The sequence below is a fragment of the Indicator indicator genome (assembly GCF_027791375.1).
Source record: "Indicator indicator isolate 239-I01 chromosome W unlocalized genomic scaffold, UM_Iind_1.1 iindW_random_scaffold_48, whole genome shotgun sequence".
NCBI lineage: Eukaryota > Metazoa > Chordata > Aves > Piciformes > Indicatoridae > Indicator > Indicator indicator.
This window is the reverse complement of record NW_026539062.1, coordinates 518,430-540,690: the sequence shown is the minus strand read 5'-3', so window position 1 is coordinate 540,690 and position 22,261 is coordinate 518,430. Positions and strand designations below refer to the sequence as shown.

General features: G+C 44.9%; 1 protein-coding gene across 1 annotated transcript in view; it reads left to right on the top strand.

Annotated features, from left to right (window-relative positions):
• The first annotated feature begins 8,420 nt into the window (after positions 1–8,420).
• LOC128979897 (Golgi phosphoprotein 3) overlaps positions 8,421–22,261 on the top strand; it is a 29,989-nt gene continuing 16,148 nt past the window's right edge. The window contains exons 1-2 of the mRNA XM_054398295.1: positions 8,421–8,549; positions 18,502–18,616. Coding sequence (XP_054254270.1) covers positions 8,469–8,549; positions 18,502–18,616 — 196 coding nt within the window. The 5' untranslated portion in view covers positions 8,421–8,468. The remainder of the gene's footprint in view (positions 8,550–18,501; positions 18,617–22,261) is intronic.

Here is a 22,261-nt window from a genome sequence, read left to right as displayed (position 1 = left end):
AAATCAACTGTCAGACGCCACTCTCCATTCTGCTTTCTCACAGGCCAGATTGGACTGTTGAAAGGTGAATGAGTTTTGCTGATGACCTTCTGACTCTCCAACTGACGAATCAAGTTTTGAATGGGCACCAAAGAGTCACGGTTGGTTCTGTATTGTCTGTGATGCACAGTTTGAGAAGCAACCGGCAGCTTTACATCCTCTATCTCATGTTGTCCCACAACTGCAGATTCATCTGAAAGCTCAGGTCTGATAGACAACTTCAATTTTCCTCCATCAATTTCTACAGTTGCTATTCCAAAAGCCCATTTGTAACCCTTAGGGTCTTTAAAACGCCCTTCTCTCAGAAAGTCAATTCCCAAAATACAAGGTGCATTAGGACCTGTTACAATAGTATGTTTCTTCCACTGCTTCCCAGTTAAACTTATATCAACCTCTATCTTAAACAACTCTTGAGATCCACCAGTGACTCCCTGAATAGTTATAGATTCTCCCCCTTGATAATTTGATGGTATTATGGTGCACTGAGCTCCTGTGTCAACCAAGGCCCTGTACTTCTGAAATTTTGAAGTGCCAGGCCACTGGATGTACACATCCCAATAGATTCTGTTATCTCCATTATCCCTTACCTCCCCCTGGCGGAAGGCAGGGCACCCCTAATGGTGGGGATTACCTCCACATGTACAGCTGGCACAATGTCCAGCACCAGAATTAGGATCACTGTTGGAGCTATCAGAGTTGTTCTGGGAAACTGAGGAAGCGACAGCTACCCTCCTGGTATTGCTACCTCGGGATCTGCCCCTCTGCAGCTCCCGTAACCTCTTGAAAAGATCAGAAGTTGGTTGACCATCCCATCTGTTCATGTTCTCACCAAACTGATCACGCAGAGTTATCCAGATACTGCCACGTGATTGCCTCTGCTGTCTGTTTTGGTTTGACCTATTCTGGAATGGCCTTCTTGGAGCACGTCTGTTCCTAACAGCTGAAACTTGTATCCATCTGGAGGAAGAGGAATTAGAATCATCCCCCTTCATCAAGTTGGATATGGAGGTTTTAAGTTCCTCCTTCAGCTCTTTCATGCAATTCTTCATTTCTCCAGACAAAGTTTCAATGGCTGAAACCAAAGAAGTACGTGCAAGACTATCCTCCAACTGCCTCATTTGGTCAGTGAAATGGCCAACAGTAGGAGGCACTCCACCATAATTTCTTGCCACAATCCTGCTTGCCAGAATAGTGGCATAATTAGGAGGAGCAAGCTTAATGAGCTTTTTGGCAAGGCCTGTTCCAACAGGAATTTCATCAGGATTCAGAGTCTTATGATCTCCATACATTACTTCTCTCACAGCAAACTCTCTCAGACGCTTGATTCCCTCAGCTATTGTGGTCCAAGGCTTAGGGTTCCATGGTAAATCATCTCTGCTGGGGTACCTCAGCGAGACTGCCAGTAGGAGGCGTGCCCACAGAGAAACTTTACCAATGCACTTGCCTAGATGCCTGTCTATGCCTGTATCCTTTGAGAGCATCCCCAACTGAGAGGCCGACTTGTCGCCTACCACCAATGCTGGGGCTCCCATATCAAAACACCTGGCTAGCCAAGACAGGACTGGCTCATTATCTCCTCTGATGTAATCCTTCCTCACATGTCTAATTTCCTGTCTGGGTGCATTAGCTGACTGTATGTCATCCTCATCATCATCATCATCATCATCATCCTGAGGTCGCTGTCCCCATAATCCTATTTTAATCCTCCGTTGAATTTCCTTGAGTTCAGAGGCACTACCAGCAGTTGCTAATCTACCAGGGTCTACATCCTGACCTACATCTCCATCATCCATGTGGGGTCTCAAGAGGTCTACCAGAGTTTTAAGGCTAACCCTCTCTTCCTCATCAGAAGGATCTTTCTTAACAGAGGGACCCTGAGTAGAAGGACCCTCATCTCCATCTGCACCATCTCCTGCAGCATCTGCATCTCCTTTACGCTTTCTGGTTACAGTGGCCACCAAATTTACTGGCTTGGTTTTCACATTCACAGCAGAGTTGGAAGAGCAAGTAGCCTTATGTCTTTCTTGACACAGTGCTATCAGTAGCCATATGATTATTCCAAGAAGCAACAACATTAAGGCAAGCACAAGATATCTAGGGTACCACTGGTTCCAAAGACCCTCTGTAGTTGTAAGAGGAGTAACAAACTCATATGTGTCTGCTAGCAGATCCATAGTTGAGTTACCATAGCTTCTTAGCCCAATAAGACCACAACAGAATTCACCAACATTCAGTAACTTGTTCTTAACCCAAAGAAACGACTTATATGCCACATATCTCACAATCTTGTCTATCATGCAGGAAACAGCCCATCTGTAGACAATGCACACGATAACAGATGAAATAGAATTACTCAAAATCCAAAACAGCTTCATTTTGCTTCCTAATCTGAGCAGAAATAAATCACAAGCAATCGAGCCCCGAGTTGGAGCGCCAAAAATAAAAAGTGTGTCGGTGTGAGCTGAAATTCCCCCCCCACCAACAATAACCAGGCTAGCCCAGTCTGGAAGCAAATGAAAAGCTGTATTTACAAGCAGAGTCTAAAATCTACAATGAAATGCAATGAATATGTACAAATATACAAAATTCACAACATTCACAAATATATACAATCAACAGAAAAAGCACAATCGATCTCCCTTTGCTTCCCCCCAAGGGGACCCTCCCAAAGGGGCCTCCCTCTCCCAGGAGCTTCCCCCCCAGACCCCCCTGGACAGAGAAGCAGAGTTAGTTAAGCAGAAAGTTGTTAACTTAGCTGCCAAGGTCAGTGTGTTATCTTCAGCCAGAAGAGAAGAAGAAACAGCAGCCAGACAGCCCAGCAACTGCCCCCACTGCCGAACACAGAATGTGCAGAGTGCCTACTTTGTTTTGGGTAATAGTTCTTAAACATTTCTATCTATCCAACGGAATTGTTTAGAACAATCGTTATTTTGCTTTCTTACACCCAATAGTGACTTATTTACATTCTTTCACTTTCTCTGTTTTGAACTTTGCAAGGAAAAATTAAAAAGACAGTTTCAAACCATCACAGATGCTCAACCAACTTCTGATCTTTTCAAGAGGTTACGGGAGCTGCAGAGGGGCAGATCCCGAGGTAGCAATACCAGGAGGGTAGCTGTCGCTTCCTCAGTTTCCCAGAACAACTCTGATAGCTCCAACAGTGATCCTAATTCTGGTGCTGGACGTTGTGCCAGCTGTACATGTGGAGGTAATCCCCACCATTAGGGGTGCCCTGCCTTCCGCCAGGGGGAGGTAAGGGATAATGGAGATAACAGAATCTATTGGGATGTGTACATCCAGTGGCCTGGCACTTCAAAATTTCAGAAGTACAGGGCCTTGGTTGACACAGGAGCTCAGTGCACCATAATACCATCAAATTATCAAGGGGGAGAATCTATAACTATTCAGGGAGTCACTGGTGGATCTCAAGAGTTGTTTAAGATAGAGGTTGACATAAGTTTAACTGGGAAGCAGTGGAAGAAACATACTATTGTAACAGGTCCTAATGCACCTTGTATTTTGGGAATTGACTTTCTGAGAGAAGGGCGTTTTAAAGACCCTAAGGGTTACAAATGGGCTTTTGGAATAGCAACTGTAGAAATTGATGGAGGAAAATTGAAGTTGTCTATTAGACCTGAGCTTTCAGATGAATCTGCAGTTGTGGGACAACATGAGATAGAGGATGTAAAGCTGCCGGTTGCTTCTCAAACTGTGCATCACAGACAATACAGAACCAACCGTGACTCTTTGGTGCCCATTCAAAACTTGATTCGTCAGTTGGAGAGTCAGAAGGTCATCAGCAAAACTCATTCACCTTTCAACAGTCCAATCTGGCCTGTGAGAAAGCAGAATGGAGAGTGGCGTCTGACAGTTGATTTCCGTGCCTTGAATGAAGTAACTCCACCCATGAGTGCAGCTGTACCAGACATGATGGAACTCCAATATGAGCTGGAATCCAAGCAGGCCAAATGGTATGCTACCATAGACATTGCTAATGCTTTCTTCTCTATTCCCATAGCAGAGGAATGCAGGCCTCAGTTTGCTTTCACCTGGAGAGGCATTCAGTACACATTCAATCGTTTGCCCCAGGGGTGGATTCACAGTTCAACCATCTGCCATGCAGTGATCCATGATGCTTTGGAGAAAGGTGGAGCTCCAGAACACATTCAGTTCATCGATGACATCATCGTCTGGGGTGAGACTGCTGAAGAAGTCTTCGAGAAAGGTAACAAAATCCTTGACATTCTCTTGCAAGCTGGTTTCGCTATCAAGCGAGACAAGGTGAAAGGACCTGCCAGAGAAATCCAGTTTCTGGGAGTGCGGTGGCAAGATGGTCGCCGTCACATCCCAATGGATGTGATAAACAGAGTCTCCACCATGGCAAATCCCATCAACAAGAAAGAAACTCTGCGTTTCTTAGGCATAGTGGGATTTTGGAGACTGCACATTCCTGGATACAGTCAGATTGTGAAACCTCTATATGATGTGACTCGAAAGAGAAACAGTTTCCAATGGGGTCCTGAGCAACAAGCAGCCTTTGACCAGATCAAGCGAGAGGTAGTCCAAGCGATGGGTCTGGGACCTGTCCGAACTGGTCCAGACATTAAGAACATTCTGTACACGGCCGCGAGTGACAATGGTCCAACCTGGTGCTTATGGCAAAGAGCTCCAGGGGAGACACGAGGACGTCCTCTTGGTTTCTGGGGTCGTGGCTACAGAGGCTCAGAGGCAAACTACACTCCAACAGAGAAAGAGATTTTAGCTGCTTATGAAGGAGTGAAAGCTGCTTCTGAAGTGATCGGAACTGAGTCACAACTTCTTCTAGCTCCTAGATTGCCAGTTCTGAATTGGATGTTCAAAGGCAAAGGTTCTTCACCACATCATGCAACAGATGCTACCTGGTCTAAGTGGATGGCTCTGATAACACAGAGAGCTCGAATGGGAAATCTCGAAAGGCCTGGTTTGGTGGAGGTGATCACAAACTGGCCAGAAGGCACAAGCTGTGCAAAACCTCCAGAGGAGAGAGTAACTCGTGCTGAGGAAGCTCCTCCTTACAGTGATCTGTCTGATGATGAAAAGAGATATGCTTTGTTCACAGACGGTTCCTGTCGTCTTGTTGGGAACAAGCGGAGATGGAAATCTGCAGTGTGGAGCCCAACGCGCAGAGTTGCAGAAGCGAGAGATGGAGAAGGAGAATCCAGTCAATTTGCAGAGGTAAAAGCTGTCCAGCTAGCTCTTAACATAGCTGAACGTGAGAGATGGCCAAAGCTTTATCTCTACACCGACTCGTGGATGGTAGCCAATGCCTTGTGGGGTTGGCTGAAAGACTGGAAGAAGAATGGCTGGCAGAGGAAAGGAAAGCCAATCTGGGCTGCAGATCTGTGGCAAGACATTGCTGCTCGCATTGAGAGAATCCCAGTGAAAGTGAGACACATCGATGCTCACATTCCTAAGAGCAAAGCTACTGAGGAACAACAACACAACCATCAGGCAGATCTAGCTGCAAGAGTTTCCCAGGTGGACACAAACTCTGATCCTGATCCTGATCTTGACTGGAAACACCGAGGTGAGCTGTTCTTAGCTCGGTGGGCCCATGACTCGTCAGGACATCAAGGCAGAGATGCAACCTACCGATGGGCTCGTGACAGATCCATTGACATTTCCATGGATGCTATCACACAAGTCATCCATGACTGTGACATTTGTGCTGCTATTAAGCAGGCAAAGCGGATCAAGCCCTTGTGGTACGGTGACCGATGGTCCAAGTACAAGTATGGTGAAGCCTGGCAGATTGACTACATCACTCTACCTCGTTCTCCATCTGGTAAGCAGTATGTGCTGACTATGGTAGAGGCAAGCACTGGATGGCTGGAAACTTATCCAGTTCCTCATGCAACTGCACGTAACACCATTCTTGGTCTGGAGAGACAAATCCTGTGGAGACACGGAACTCCAGAGAGGATTGAGTCAGACAATGGAACTCATTTCAAGAACAATCTTGTAAAAAACTGGGCCAAAGAGCACGGCATCGAGTGGATATTCCACATTCCCTACTATGCACCAGCTGCAGGGAAGATCGAACGCTACAACGGTTTGCTGAAAACCACTCTCAAAGCCATGGGGGGTGGATCTTTGAAAAACTGGGAGAAACATTTAGCACAAGCAACCTGGTTGGTGAATAGTAGAGGTTCAGTGAATCGAGCTGGACCTGCCCAATCAGATTTGTTGCGAAAGGAAGAAGGTGATAGAGTTCCTGTTATCAGAGAAAAGAATCTGTTAGGCAAAACTGTTTGGGTATTTTCTCCTTCAGGAGAGGCCAAACCTGTCCGAGGGGTGGTTTCTGCTGAAGGTCCTGGTCACACCTATTGGGTGATGCAAGAAAATGGTGAAATTCAGTGTATTCCACAAAGAAATCTAACTTTGGCTGAGAGAGGTTAAATTCAGAGTGTTGCGCAGATACAGCATCGCGCCCAAGAGGAGAGTTCATGAGATCTACGGTGCACGAACCCTGAGAGCCCTGAGTCACCTGAGAGTCCCTGTTCCTTCCTTCGCTCCATCTGCGAGGAAACAAGCTGTTTGCTGTTTTTCCTGTGATTTGACTCTTTTGAATCATCTACATCTGAGATAGCCGGAATGGACTATGGTCTTTATTCACCTAGTGTTGTAGATATTATTTTAGATTAGATAAATGATAGTAGCAGCCAATGGAATTGTTTAGAAGGGGTGGACTGTGATGGTTTGAAACTGTCTTTTTAATTTTTCCTTGCAAAGTTCAGAACAGAGAAAGTGAAAGAATGTAAATAAGTCACTATTGGGTGTAAGAAAGCAAAATAACGATTGTTCTAAACACTTCCATTGGATAGATAGAAATGTTTAAGAACTATTACCCAAAACAAAGTAGGCACTCTGCACATTCTGCGTTCGGCAGTGGGGGCAGTTGCTGGGCTGTCTGGCTGCTGTTTCTTCTTCTCTTCTGGCTGAAGATAACACGTACTGACCTTGGCAGCTAAGTTAACAACTTTCTGCTTAACTAACTCTGCTTCTCTGTCCAGGGGGGTCTGGGGGGAAGCTCCTGGGAGAGGGAGGCCCCTTTGGGAGGGTCCCCTTGGGGGGAAGCAAAGGGAGATCGGTTGTGCTTTTTCTGTTGATTGTATATATTTGTGAATGTTGTGAATTTTGTATATTTGTACATATTCATTGCATTTCATTGTAGATTTTAGACTCTGCTTGTAAATACAGCTTTTCATTTGCTTCCAGACTGAGCTAGCCTGGTTATTGTCGGTGGGGGGGGGAATTTCAGCTCACACCGACACATGGGGCAAGAGAGGATCTGTCTGGCCTCAAACCAGCACAAATGGACTGTTAAAAACTACACTGAAAGCAATATGAGGAGGGTTGTTTAGAAACTAGGACATACATTTAGCACAAGCTAACTGGTTAGTTAACACCAGATGATCTGCCAATGGAGCTGGCCCTGCCTAGTCCAAACTCCCATGTTGTGTAGAAGGGGATAAAGTCCCTGTAAGGCATGTGAAGAATATATTAGGGAAGATGGTTTGAGTTAAACCGGATTCAGGGAAAGGCAAACACATTCATGGGATTACTTTTGCCCAGGGATCTGGGTGCAGCTGATGACTGATGCAGGAGGATGGAGAAGTCCAATGCATACTGAAAGGTGATCTCATTTTGGGTGTTAACAGGCAGTGAATTAAATTGTATGATGTTACTTGATAAATAATTCTGTTAGGCATATCATAGATGGTATAGAATAAGGGAGGAGATAATGTCTGGGATTCAGCTAGAATAGGGTTAAGTTTTTGGTTTTTCCTTCACAAGAAGCTGGGATTGAATGTAGCCAAGCCATCTGAAACAGCCAATGGGTATTCAATATCATGCTGAAGTCGTGCCCCCTATATAAGCAAAGGGCTGGCCAGGGCAAAGTGGAGATGCGCTTTGAGCTTGCAGTTGTGACATGGCAACTTCATGAGGGGACAGGGACAGGCGAGTTGTGGTATCTCTTTGTAATGTTCTTTATGTTAATCCAGGGGGCTTTGCCTTTTTTTCCAGATTGTCCTTCCCATTCCACCATGGGGCAGAAGGGGTGACAGTAGTAGTTGTGTGATCAGCTGCATTGGGATTGGCTGCTGTATGGGCCTGAACCATGGCATCTTCAAAGAGCAGAGACTAAATGTTGAAACTAATACTGGATGAATCTGTTTTCTCTTTCATGTTTTCCATATAGGAATGGTAGTTGCCTAGTTATGCTACTTCAGAAGTGTATGAGGGCCAGAGAACTGCTTAGAGAATACAGTAAACCTATTTTTCTATTTGCTTTCAGATGGAGATGGAAATATCTTACTGTCTTTCATTCTTCACAGGGTTACACATCATTCTGGAATGATTGCATTTCCTCAGGATTGCGTGGCTGTATGTTAATTGAATTGGCATTGCGAGGGCGTCTTCAGTTAGAGGTTTCTGGAATGAGGCGCAAAAGTCTGTTAACAAGAAAGGTAAGTGGAGGAAAATGTCCACATTTACTTTTGTGTCATGCTCCAGGCAATACAGTAGCTATAAATTACAACTGGCTGTAAGAAAAAGACAGTTTTTTTTCTTTTTATTGAGATAGGGATTCTGAGTAGTGACCTAAATTGGATGCAGCTATTACCTGAAGAGTTTAAATGGTGAGCTGAAGTGCCTTGTAAAATTTTCCGTACTTGTTCTCTTGATCTATTCTTGCTGCTGCAGGGACCTTTGCACAGTTTCCAGTGGCTCTGGCTGGAGTGTGGTGGCAGCGGTTGCTGCTGCAAGCCAGTAACACCAGATGTCATCTGCAGAAAAAAATGGATTTTGCAGTGTTGGTGAGATGTGGGCTGGGGCTGAGAAGAATGGTTAACTTGCTAGATATCTACTGCAAGTCACCAATTTAATTCTGGTGTACACAGTGTTGCAGTTAGTGTTATACCCTGGGCCCCTGAGAACACAAAACTGTTATCCACTTTAAGCATGTGACCAGTCTGTTAAATTTGTTGTACTCACTGACCTTTAAGATGGTGTCCTGGTTTAAGACAGTCTGCAAAAAGCAGAAGCACCATAGCAGCATCAAAAGCAAGCCAGCAATAAATCCCACCCCCCCCTCAAGCCCATGGATGTCAAAGCGGAAGAGACCAATGCCCCAAGCCTGAAGCCGGAAGACACCCCTGGACAAGACACTGTAACCTTAGGTTACAGTCTGAACTCCAAGCCTGATCATGCTTTGCTCCTGCCAGCACTTTCGTTATAAAGCTGTCATTACATTAGCATGGTATTGAATACTGTACTGGAGAGGCAAACAAGTCCAAACATGTTTCAAAACCAACCTCCCTCTTTCCAGAGTCCAGGAAAATGTGGGAAACAGACAAAAGGCAGGTGCCAGCGAGTCTGGCTGCTGAGGTAAATACATGGGCACGTTCAGACATGTCTACGTTGGAAAAATAAATAAACCTGTTTACCAGATACCCTGACCATATGCTGCTGCCTATGGAAATGCATATGCAGCCTGTGTGCTGTGAGAGTGCTTACAATTAGATTGGCTAAATTCCCTGATACTCTCTTGCCAGTGGCCAGTTTTGTCTTTGAAAAGTAATTAATAGAGGGTGTTTTGGTAAACAACTGGCTGTTTATCTGTGCCTTCCTCTCGTGCTGCAAGAACCTGTGTTCCTGTCCTGCCCAAAAGCTCTTTGTTTCCCTGTGGCCACATGCTCCTGTCAGTGTGGCTTTCGCAGCAGCTCGGGGTTCTGGTATTGCTTTCATTTTGGCTTTGCTGCATTCAGTTGACTGTTTTCTTGAATTACAAATCACCACTCTGAAAGCTTCTTGGACAGGGAAATTGTCCTAAATAACAGCACGGCAGTGTCTGTGAGTAAAATAAGCTAATTGTCCGATAAAGTCTCTGAAATTTGGCTCTGACTGTTGCTTTGTTCCATTAGTGAGCCAAGCCTGAAATTGTCACTTTTCTCTTTTGTGCTCCACCCCCCAACATTAACTTTACTAGACTAGCTCAGTTTGGAAGCAAATGGAGCTGTATTTACAAGCAAAGCTACAATCTACAACAGAATGCAATGAATATGTACAAATATACAGTATTTACAATATTTACAGGATTTACAATTAATAAAACAGCACAAGGACCCCCCCCCCCCGCAGTCAAACACCAGGGAAGCTGCACCCCTGCCTCCCCCTTCCTGACCCCCCAGTACAAAGGGAAGAGAAAAAGAAAGAGAGATATGTTAGACAGCTAAAAAGAAAAGTGATGCAGCCAAGGTCAATAAATCGGTTTATTATTTGATTTTCAGCACGAGGGCAGCCATGGGAATGCCTCGGTAACCGCTAGCTGAGCTTTGCTTTAATTTGAGTCGCTTTGGGGGTTTCCTGGGTTTGCTTTGGGGCTTTCTGAGGGCGGAAGGACCCCAAAGGGACAAGCAGAACTGGTGGGGGCTGTCCTCCAGTGCGCCTGCTCGGGAATTAATGTGGCTGGGGGGGTGTTGCCTGGGAACCACGCAGAATTTAAGCGCCAAATAGCGCGAGACCACCGTTTCAGCATGAGGGCAGCCGCGGGAAAGCTAGCCCACTCACTGGAACGCGGCAAGTAGCGCGTGAGGGGTAAAACAAAAAAAAATTTAAAAAGGCCTGGTTCCCCAAAGGAATTGAGCCATGGTTAAAACTCGGTCTCAGGCTGTCTGTAAAACTGTGGGTACAAAAAACAGAGCCCATATATAAACATGCAAGTGTTCAGGCAACCAGCTGCAATGAGTCTTGGAGCCTGGCATGTGAAGTCAAGGGTGGCAGAGACAATCCATGCATTAGGTGTGAGCAGATCAATGGTCTGCTTAACCTAGTGGCTGAGATGAAGGATGAAGTAGAAAGACTAAGGACCATAAGGGAATGTGAAAAGGAGTTAGATTTGTGGTACCAGGCTCTGCAGACCCCCTTAGCAGAGGGAAGTGACCCAAGAAACAGCGGGGAATGGATACAGGTGCCTGTCAGAAGGGGCAAGGTAAACCCCTTCCAGCCCCCCTCACCTCCTCAGTTGCCCTTCCACAACAGATATGGGGCACTAGAGGTTGAGGGTGAGGTGATCCTGGAAGCAAAAGTAACACCATCTGGGGGGTCGACTAAAGCAAATCAGTCCCCCCCTTGCATCTGAACTTGTACCCAAAAAAGAGAGAAGGGTAATTGTTATTGGTGATTCCCTTCTGAAAGGAACAGAGGGCCCCATATGTCGGCTGGACCCTTCCCACAGAGTAGTCTGCTGCCTCCCTGGAGCCCAGATCAGGGCTGTTACCAGAAGGCTGCCTAATGTAGTACAGCCCTCTGATTACTATCCCTTGCTAGTTATGCAAGTGGGAAGTGATGAGGTCAATACCAGAAGTCTTAAATCAATCAAAAGGGACTTCAAGGCACTGGGAAAAGTAGTAGAGGGATCAGGGGCACAAGTAATTTTTTCATCTATACCCTTAGTTGCAGGCATGAATGTTGAAAGGAACAGGAAATCATGCTTGATTAATAAGTGGCTCAGAGCCTGGTGTCACCAACAAAATTTTGGGTTCTTTGATCTTGGGAACTCAATACAGCCCCAGATCTGCTAGCAACAGATGGGGTACACCTGTCACAGAGGGGGAGAAAGATCTTGGCACACAAGCTGGCAGGGCTTGTACAAAGGGCTTTAAACTAGGCTTGAAGGGGGAGGGGAGTGAGCACAACAGTACTAGAGATGAACCAAAGGAGGCTGAGGGTGGTAAGTCACAGACAGGGGCAAAACCAGCAGCCCAGCTGAAGTGTATGTACACTAATGCATGCAGCATGGGTAACAAACAAGAGGAGCTGGAAGTCTTGGTACAGGAGGAAAACTATGATGTTGTCATCACAGAAACGTGGTGGGATGACTCTCACAACTGGAGTGCTGTAATCAAGGGCTACAGACTCTTCAGGACAGACAGGAGAGGGAGAAGGGGTGGAGGAGTGGCCCTGTATATTAGGGAGGGTCTGGATGTCATGGAAGTAGAGACTAAGGATGACCAGGTTGAGTCCCTATGGGTAAGAATTAGGGGGAAGGCCAACAAGTCTGACATCCTGCTCGGAGTCTATTATTGGCCACCCAACCAGGAAGAAGAGGTTGATTTAATTTTCATCAAGCAGCTGGAGTCTGCCTCAAGATTGCTTCCCCTTGTTCTTGTGGGTGACTTTAACCTGCCAGACATCTACTGGGAATTGAACACTGCAGAGAAGAGTCAGTCTGGAAGGTTCCTGAAGTGTATGGAGGATAGCTTCTTATCCCAGCTGTTACATGAGCCTACCAGGGGTTCAGCCCTGCTCGACTTGCTGTTTACAAATAGAGAAGGGCTGGTGGGAGATGTGATGGTGGGAGGCTGCCTGGGGTCTAGTGACCACGAAATAATTGAATTTTCAATATATGGTGAAACCAGGAGGGGCAGCACCAAAACCTCCATATGGGACTTTCGAAGGGCAGACTTTGGCTTATTCAAGGAACTAACTCAGAAAGTTCCTTGGGAAGCAGCCCTTAAAAACAAAGGGGTCCAGGAAGGCTGGACTTACTTCAAGAAAGAACTCTTGAAGGCACAGGAACAGGCTATCCCAATGTGCCAGAGGAGGAGCCGACGAGGGAGACAGCTGCACTGCATGGGCAAGGAGCTTCTAAAGGAATTAAGGGAAAAAAAGAGGGTGTATCACCTTTGGAATAAAAGCAGAGGTATCCCAGGATGAGTTTAAGGGCATTGCCAGGTCTTGCAGGAAAAAAATTAGAGAGGCAAAAGCCCATTTAGAACTTAGACTGGCCACTGCCATAACGGAGAATAAAAAATATTTCTACAAATATATTAATGGCAAAAGAAGAGGCAAGGACAACCTCCACTCCTTATTGGATGTGGAGGGGAATATAGTAACAAAAGATGAGGAAAAGGCAGAAGTACTTAACGCCTTCTTTGCCTCAGTCTTCAATAGTGGGACAGGATGTCTTCAGGACAACTGGCCTCCTGAACTGGCAGATGGAGTCAGGGACCAGTATAGTCCCCCTGTAATCCAGCAGGAAGTGATAAGGGACCTGCTGAGCCACTTGGATCCTCACAAGTCCATGGGACCTGATGGGATCCATCCTAGGGTGCTGAGAGAGCTGGCAGATGAGCTGGCCAAGCCACTCTCCATCATTTATCAGCAGTCCTGGCTCACAGGTGAGGTCCCTGATGACTGGAGACTGGCCAATGTGATGCCCATCCAGAAGAAGGGCCTGAAGGAGGAACCAGGAAATTATAGACCTGTCAGCCTGACCTCAGTGCCAGGCAAGGTTATGGAACAGGACATCCTGAGTGCAATCTACAGAACCTGCAGGATGGTCAAGGGATCAGGCCCAGCCAGCATGGACTGAGGACGGGCAGGTCCTGCCTGACCAACCTGATCTGCTTTTATGATCAGGTTACCCATCTGGTGAATGCAGGGAAGGCTGTGGATGTAGTCTACCTGGACTTCAGCAAAGCCTTTGACACCGTCTGCCACAAGAAGCTCCTGGCAAAGCTGGCATCTCGTGGTTTGGACAGGTTCACTCTGAAATGGGTCAATAACCGGGCCGGGCCCAGAGAATCGTGGTGAATGGTGCCCAATCCAGTTGGCAGCCAGTCACTAGTGGTGTCCCCCAGGGATCAGTGCTGGGCCCCATCTTGTTCAATATCTTTATTGATGATCTGGATGAAGGAATTGAGTCCATCATCATTAAGTTTGCAGATGACACCAAGTTAGGAGCAGGTGTTGATCTGTTGGAGAGTAGGAGGGCCCTGCAGAGGGACCTTGTCAGGCTGGGTGGGTGGGCAGAGGCCAATGGGATGAGATTGAACAAGGCTAAGTGCAGGGTTCTACACTTTGGCCGCAACAACCCCAAGCAGCGCTACAGGGTGGGGACAGAGTGGCTTAAGAGAAGCCAGACTGAGAGGGACCTGGGGGTGCTGGTTGATAGTAGGCTGAACATGAGCCAGCAGTGTGCCCAGGTGGCCAGGAGAGCCAATGGCATCCTGGCCTGTATCAGGAATAGTGTGGCCAGCAGGACAAGGGAGGTTATTCTTTCCCCTGTGCTCAGCACTGGTCAGGCCACACCTTGAGTCCTGTGTCCAGTTCTGGGCTCCTCAATTCAAGAGAGATGTTGAGGTAGTGGAACGTGTCCAGAGTGGCAACAAAGCTGGTGAGGGGTCCGGCAGCACAAGCCTGTGAGGAGAGGCTGAGGGAGCTGGGGTTGTTTAGCCTGGTGAAGAGGAGGCTCAGGGGAGACCTCATTGCTGTCTACAAATACCTGAAGGGTGGTTGTAGCCAGGTGGGGGCTGGTCTCTTCTCCCAGGCAACCAGCAGCAGAACAAGGGGACACAGTCTCAAGCTGTGCCAGGGGAGGTCTGGGCTGGATATTAGGAGGAAATTCTTCACAGAGAGAGTGATTGCCCATTGGAATGGGCTGCCCAGGGAGGTGGTGGAGTTGTCATCACTGGAGACGTTCAAGAGAAGACTGGATGAGGCACTTAGTGCCATGGTCTAGTTGATTGTTTAGGGCTGGGTGATTGGTTGGACTGGATGATCTTGGAGAATGGAATTGTTTAGAATATTCATTATTTTCCTTTTTACACCCAATAGTGATTTATTTACATTTTTACTACATTCTGCTCAAAATCTGTAAAAAATTTTAAAGGCATAGCCCTAAACTACCACATCTTTCCTCAAATTTGTGATTGTTTTCCTCATTTTCCTAATTTTTTTCTCCTGTATTATGTGTACATTTTGTGAAAATATAAACCACAAATGAATACCCTCAAATCTGTAAATAAGTTTGTAAATAGTTTGGCCAGATTTTGGGGTTAATAAATGGTTTAATATTTGTATAATATTTATGCCACTTATTAAATATTAATCAATCATAACAAACACTGATCAGCAGATACAACAGGCTGTTTGAAACCAGGACAGCTGAGCAAATTTTTAAGGTTCTTTATTGAATTAGGCTGAAGTTTTGAAATGCCTTATTTTTTCTTTTGCCACTATGATTTTTTCCTTACTACAAAATGTGCAATGTCATACTGTTTGAAGAGTTTTTATTTCACTAGAGGATGCTTGTATAATAAGTTTATTGAAAACACGGTCAAATGTTGTCTATCCATCACAAAAAAAAATTCTCTTTAATGGCATATTTTTCTGTAATATAATACTGTAATGAAGGTATCATATGCCCAGAATTATGCCCCCAGATACCAGCAAACTTGTCCCAACATGTTTTGGTAAGTCCCCCCTTTCCACCCTCCTTTCAGGACAGGAGGACAAAGGCCCAGGTGCCTACCTCTCTCCTAAGGGGTAAACAACTGCATGCACCCATCGCATGGCATGCTCGTGCTCTTTCCATCTAAGGGCATAATTCTAGCTTCACCCTTTCTATAGGTGGAAGCAGGTTGTTGACAAGTGTGCCCATTGGCCAGATCCAGCCTCGAGAATCTATAAGTATTACTCCATTTGTTTACCACCTTGCTCTCTCCTTTTGCTTTCTCTCGCTTTGGCTGAGCCACAGAAGCTCACAACCCCTAAGTCTTCTCACTCCAACATGCAAGCATACTAGAAGCCTCTGCAATACGGACATAAGCCAGCTCACCGAGCTGCTTGAGGAACCCGCGAAGGATGATCCCTTCGCTGATGCAGATACCAGGGTCGTAATCCCAATCGAAAGGACTGAGGAAGCCCCGAGAGAGGGTAAGCTTTAGCCCAGAAGGGGAAGGACTAAGCCCAAGCCTGGCAGTCCAGATCTGCTGCAGCCATAAGCAGCCAAATAAGCAGAAATGCATCTTGCGTGACCCCCCCGCCGTTTGCGGGAGAGAAAAGGAACCGTAGCCACTCCACGGCCCTAAGTTGTCAGGGCAAAGCTCCCGGGATTTTCCCGAGAGAAAGAGAGAGAGAGAATATCCTCTGCATTCAGATCAAGACTGCAGCATTGTAACCTTAATGGAAAGCAGTCGCTGATCCGGCATAGTCAGCTGACTTCGAGCCGAGCCGAGGGGGAAGTGTCGCTTCACTGCACCCCCCACTGAAACCTGCCTACCGGGAACTGTCACCTCGATCGCGAGGGCCAACCCTGCTAAGAGAAACCGCCGATCAGTGGAAAGCAAGCTGCCTCTCCCTGTGACCGCGGGAGGAGAAAGAAAGCCTTGCCCCCATCCACGGCGGCGGGAGGAGAAAGAAGGGCACCACCCGGATGGGACCAGCCCAGGCAGATAAGCAGCAAGTTGCCAGCATAACCCATCAACTTGCCTCGCTACACAGAAAGACAGAATGTATCTTTCCATGTGTGCAACATTCAGTAACATTCTATTCAAAGCGCCTGCGCATAGCCGCGTGATATTTCTAGCTTAACTTGTCTCGTGATAACATTATAAATATCTTTGTACATAGTTGCAAGCTGCCAAGCGCCTTGTCGAGTCTCCATCTAGTGGACAAGCGGCAGAACTGCACCTTTTGTTCCCTTAATTAGAAATCGATTCTGTAAATATTATAATTGGGTAAAATTGTATATACTGAACCAGCTATGGACTATATTTTTACAACCGTGCATTTGAATCAATATATATACGGTGATTAATAGTTATTCATAATTAATAATTAATAAATAATAATTTCCATAATTCATATTTCATAATTCATATTCCATAATTAATAACCGTTATCCTCCATCCCTAATCCTCCTCTCCACGACAAATACCTTGATAAATTTTTTAAAGGAAAGCTTACAAGTTCCATAACCACCTTCTATCTTCCTTCTCTTCTGAAGAATTATTTGAAGTCTTGCATTAACACTAAATTTCAGTCTACTTTCTGTGTTTTCTAGATTTGTCTCAGCTCTACCAAATGTCCCCCTTACTCCCTGTTTGCAGGCTTTTCTCTCCTTGCTCGCAGCTTTGAGAATTAAATACTGTGTTTAGTGAGTGGAATGAGCTGTCTAGTTGAATACAAAGTTGTGAATCAGTGAGGTGGAGTTTCAGTGGCAATATGTAGATTCAGGTTAGCCCTTCCCCCTCCTTGCCCCTGCTCCATTCTGGCACTTTGTGAAAAGGTAAAATTTCATAGAATCATAGAATCAACAAGGTTGGAAAAGACCTCAGAGATCATCAAGTCTATGAACTTTATTCACTCGTTGTAGATATTGTTTTAGATTAGATGGAGAGTAGTAGTAACTGATGGAATTGTGTAGAAGGGGTAAAGATTATTAGAACTACAGAAGAGTACTGAACTTGGGGTATATTTCAATAGGACACAAAGCTTTTTCAGGACATTTTTCTGATTACTGTGAAGCTTTATTTAAAATAAGATTTACTTAAAATAAGGTGTGTAACTGTTTTGATGTGTTAGTTTTTCTGTCAATTGCCTGTTATCATTTTACCTGATGTTTATAAAGTGCTAACTTGTAAAACTATTCGAATTACCAGTTTTAATCATTATTTTCATAAATAGCTTTAAAACAGAAGTAGTTTTTCTTTTCCTAAAGAAAGACAGAATTTTGTTGTTATTTTGGTTTTATTTAAACATAGAGTTGGGATAGTTAAATCTGTATGTTTTAGTTTGATGTTCTTGTTTTTCTAACCAGAAAAAATGGTATTTGTACATGGTTTATATAACTACTGATACTAGTAAACAAGCAGTTACATTCCTAAATTTTATTATGTTACTATGTATGCATTTTTTTTCTTTCTCCTGTGCTCACTTGGGGAAAGAACTCAATGTTTGAAGTTATTAACAAACTTAAGCAATATTGCATTTATAATTGCATATTGAGGAGTTTATTGGTATGTACATATTTTGCCTAATATGTGTATTTTAACTGTTAGTGAATGGAACCTAGTGTTGCTGATCAAAATGTTCTTCAGAGCCGTACAGCTTGCAGATATTGTCTTGATCCTATTTTTTTCCATCAATATATGGAAGACAAAATGTTTTCCTGATTTTTCCCCTTCTAACTGATTTCTCAATTTCACGTGTTTAACTGCAGTATTCTGAATAAACTGTCTTGAAGCAGTAAAACTGACTCCTTTCAGCGGGCAATTTAACAATGTACTATACTTTGTTTTGGGGAGGAAGTGAAGGACCTAGCCAGGTTGGTGGATTATCTTCCTTAAAAAATTAGGTATTAAGCATGTAATTAATACTATAGTTTTATTTAATTAAGGATAATTTAGATAATAGATAACTTAAGATTTAACGTAGCTTTGTAATTAAAATCCTTAATAGCTTTTTTAACAACTAGGTATTTTTTAAACGTGTATATTCTTAGAGAACATTCCTCATTCCTTAAAATTTTCCTTGATTCTGATAACAGGTAGATTTTTTCCCCAGTTTTTATTGTTGTATATTTATGGTATATGAATTAAGTAAAAATACTGACAGTGTTTTATTCTGTCCTAGGTGATTTGCAAGTCAGATGCTCCTACAGGGGATGTTCTGCTTGATGAAGCTCTGAAACACATAAAAGAGACCCAGCCTCCTGAAACAATACAAAGTTGGATTGAACTGCTTAGTGGTAAGACTTGAACATAATGTATTTGCTTTTTATCCTCCCAATAAAGCTAATTATATGGCATCACTAGAGATTATACTGTAAGATTTTTGGGGAGATAGTATGCAAAATAGTTAATTAGTCTGTCCTCTAGAGTAGCCTTGTTGATTGTAGCCTTTAATCAAATATAAGTAACTGTTGCTTTTAACTTGGTACAGAAAAGATCTAGATGGAAGTGTCAGAGGACATCTCTACTCTGTGGAAGAGGTGTCTTCTGGTGACTTTGAAGTAAATCAGGACTGCACCCTGGAAATATAACTGCCTTTCTCTGTGATTAGAAATAAGGGTTAGTGGAAGTTTGGCGTATAGGTATATGGGTGTGGTGGTTTGGCCCTGGCCTGGAAGCCAGATGCCCACCAAAGCCACTCTATCACTCCCCCTCTTAAATGGACAGGGGGAGAGGGAAAAAAATATAACAAAAGCTAATAATAAGATAGAAGCAATTTTAATAACAATAATAAGCAAAAGCAATAGACCGCGCAGAAGCGAAAAGCAAAGAGAGAGATGTTAGTCTCTACTTCCCATCAGCAGGACGATAGTTGGTCTCGGGAAGCAGGGCTCTCTAAGCTTGGTGGTTGCTTGGGAGGATAGACGTCATGGACAAATCCCCCCCCCTTCCTTCTTTTACTTCATTCTTATATCTGAGTTGACGTCATATGGCATGGAATACCTCTCTGGCTAGTCTGGGTCAGCTGGCTCAGCCATGTTCCCTCCCAAGATTTTGCCCACCCCTCAGTGTACTCTTGGGGCAGGGAAACGTTGAAAAAACACAGCCTGGATACTTATTCAACAGTAGCCAAAACACTGATAATGTTATCAACTACTGCTGCAAAACACAGCACTAGAAAGATTCTGTGAGGAGAATTAACTCCAGCTCAGCCAAACCCAAGACAATCTCCACCCCTTATTCCATACCATTTGCGTCACGCTCAGGTTCTACACAATTCAATACATTGCACCATCTCATTGGATTCTCACACTTAAAATCCTTTCTTGCTTAAACTCGCAATTTAATCTACATACTTAAACTATCTCAATATCCCACACATAGAGACTTATATAAATATAAAAATGTTCTGCTCCTCCAGATGTTACTTGGGAGTGTTCAGGATAGGAGAAGCAGGATATTCTACTCTTGGACACCAACACCAGCTTGGTCTCAGCCATTGTATCACTTTTGTTCCTTTCAAGCCTTCATCAGTCTGAATCCTTCTTACTTCATGACTTTCTGCAACATACAACTCACATTACTCACATTTCAAATTACTTTTCCCCCAATGTTAGATCTCCTTGAGGCACACACTAGGTCTCCCCATCCTTTCTCATTACCTACCAAGTACATCCAGGCCCCTGAGCAAAGACAATCCCACGAATGGGTTTTCCTTTCCCCATGGGAGGAGCAACCCACACTGCTTTTCCCAGCCACTTTCTCATGTGCACTACAGTGACTTTATCTCCCCCCAAAGTGTGCAAGGGTTCTACGATGAAATGCAATGAATATGTACAAATATACAAAATTCACAACATTTACAAATATATACAATCAACAGAAAAGCACAACCAAGCTCCCTTTGCTTCCCCCCAAAGGGGACCTTTCCCAAGGGGCCTCTCTCCCAGTGGCTGCCTCCCCCCAGACCCCCCTGGCAGAAAGCAGAGTTAGCTAAAGCAGAGAAGTTGTTAACTTAGCTCGCCAAGGTCAGTGTGTTATCTTCAGCCAGAAGAGAAGAAGAAAACAGCAGCCAGACACCCCAATAAGCTGCCCCGACTCCAGATTGCAGAGTGCAGAGTGCCCCACTTTGTTTTGAGTAATAGTTCTTAAACATTTCTATCTGTCCAATGGAAGTGTTTAGAACAATCATTATTTTGCTTTCTTACACCCAATAGTGACTTATTTACATTCTTTCACTTTCTCTGCTTGAACTTTGCAAAGAAAAATTAAAAAGACAGTTTCAAACCATCACAGTAGGGAATGTGATACACCCATTCAATGCCATGTTTCTTGGCCCAGGAACTGATGGCATTGTTCCTGAAATGAGTCCCATTGTCAGATTTGATGCGTTCAGGCGTATCAATGCACCACAGGATTTGCCTTTCAAGGCCTAAGATGGTGTTCCGGGCAGTGGCATGGTTTACAGGATATGTTTCCAGCCAGCCTGTAGTTGTTTCTCCCATGGTGAGGATGTAATGCTTGCCCTGGCATGTTCATGGCAGTGGTCTGATATAGTCAATCTGACAGGCCTCACCATAGCGAAAACCCAGCCACCGCCCTCTGTTCCAGGGAGACTTAGCTCTGGTGGCTCTCTTGATGGCAGCACAGGTTTCACAGTCGTGTATGACCTGTGTGATGGCTTCCATGGTCAAGTCCACCCCTCGGTCTCGAGCCCATCTGTACGTAGCATCTCTTCCTAGATGTCCCGATGTTTCATGGGCCCATCGAGCTACAAACAGTTCACCTTTATGTTCCTAGTCCAGATCCGCTTGAGCTACATCGATTCTGGCAGCCTTGTCTACATGCTCATTGTTTTGATGTTCTTCATCAGCACGGCTCCTAGGTACGTGAGCATCAACATGGCGTACCTTCAGAGTCATGTTCTCTACTCGAGTAGCAATGTCCTGCCGCAATGAAGCAGCCCAAATAGGCTTGCCCCTGCAATGCCAGTTGGTCTTCTTCCACTGTTGTAACCATCCCCACAAGGCATTAACCACCATTCAAGAATCTGTGTAAAGATAAAGTACTGGCCATTTCTCTCTCTCGGCAATCTCTAGAGCCAGTTGGATGGCTTTCACTTCTGCATATTGACTCGATTCACCTTCTCCTTCAGCAGCTTCAACAACTTGTCCTGTATGACTCTGTATAGCAGCTTTCCACTTTCGATGGTTTCCTACCACACGAAAGGATCCATCAGTAAACAGAGCATAAGGCCTTTCATCTTCAGGTAACTCGTTGTATGGTGGTGCCTCCTGGGCACAAACTACTTCCTCAGGCGATGCTCCAAAGTCTCTGCCTTCTGGCCAGTCCATAATCTCTTCCAGAATCCCTGGGTGGTTGGGTTTCCCCAGTTGAGCTCGCTGCGTAATCAGTGCTACCCACTTACTCCATGTAGCACTAGTCACATGATGTGTAGAAGGGATGTTTCCTCTGAACATCCAGTGCAGCACAGGTATCCTGGGTGCTAAGAGGAGAGGTGTTTCTGTACCCACTACTTCTGAAGCAGCTCAAACTCCTTCATAGGCTGCTAGGATCTCCTTCTCAGTTGGTGTATAGTGGGCTTCTAATCCTCGATATCCTCTACTCCAAAATCCCAGTGGCCCACCTCGGGTTTCACCTGATGTCTTCTGCCAGAGACTCCAAGTAAGACCATGTTCCCCGGCTGCGGTGTAAAGCATATTTTGCACCGATGGTCCTGTGCGGATGGGCCCAAGTGCCACTGCACGAGCTATCTCTTGCTCAATCTGTTCAAAAGCTTGTTGTTGCTCACTGCCCCATTCAAATAGATTCTTCTTCTGAGTTACTCGATAGAGAGGGTTCACAAGCTGACTATATCCTGGGACATGCATTTTCCAGAACCCCACAAGGCCTAGGAAAGACTGTGTTTCTTTCTTGTTGGA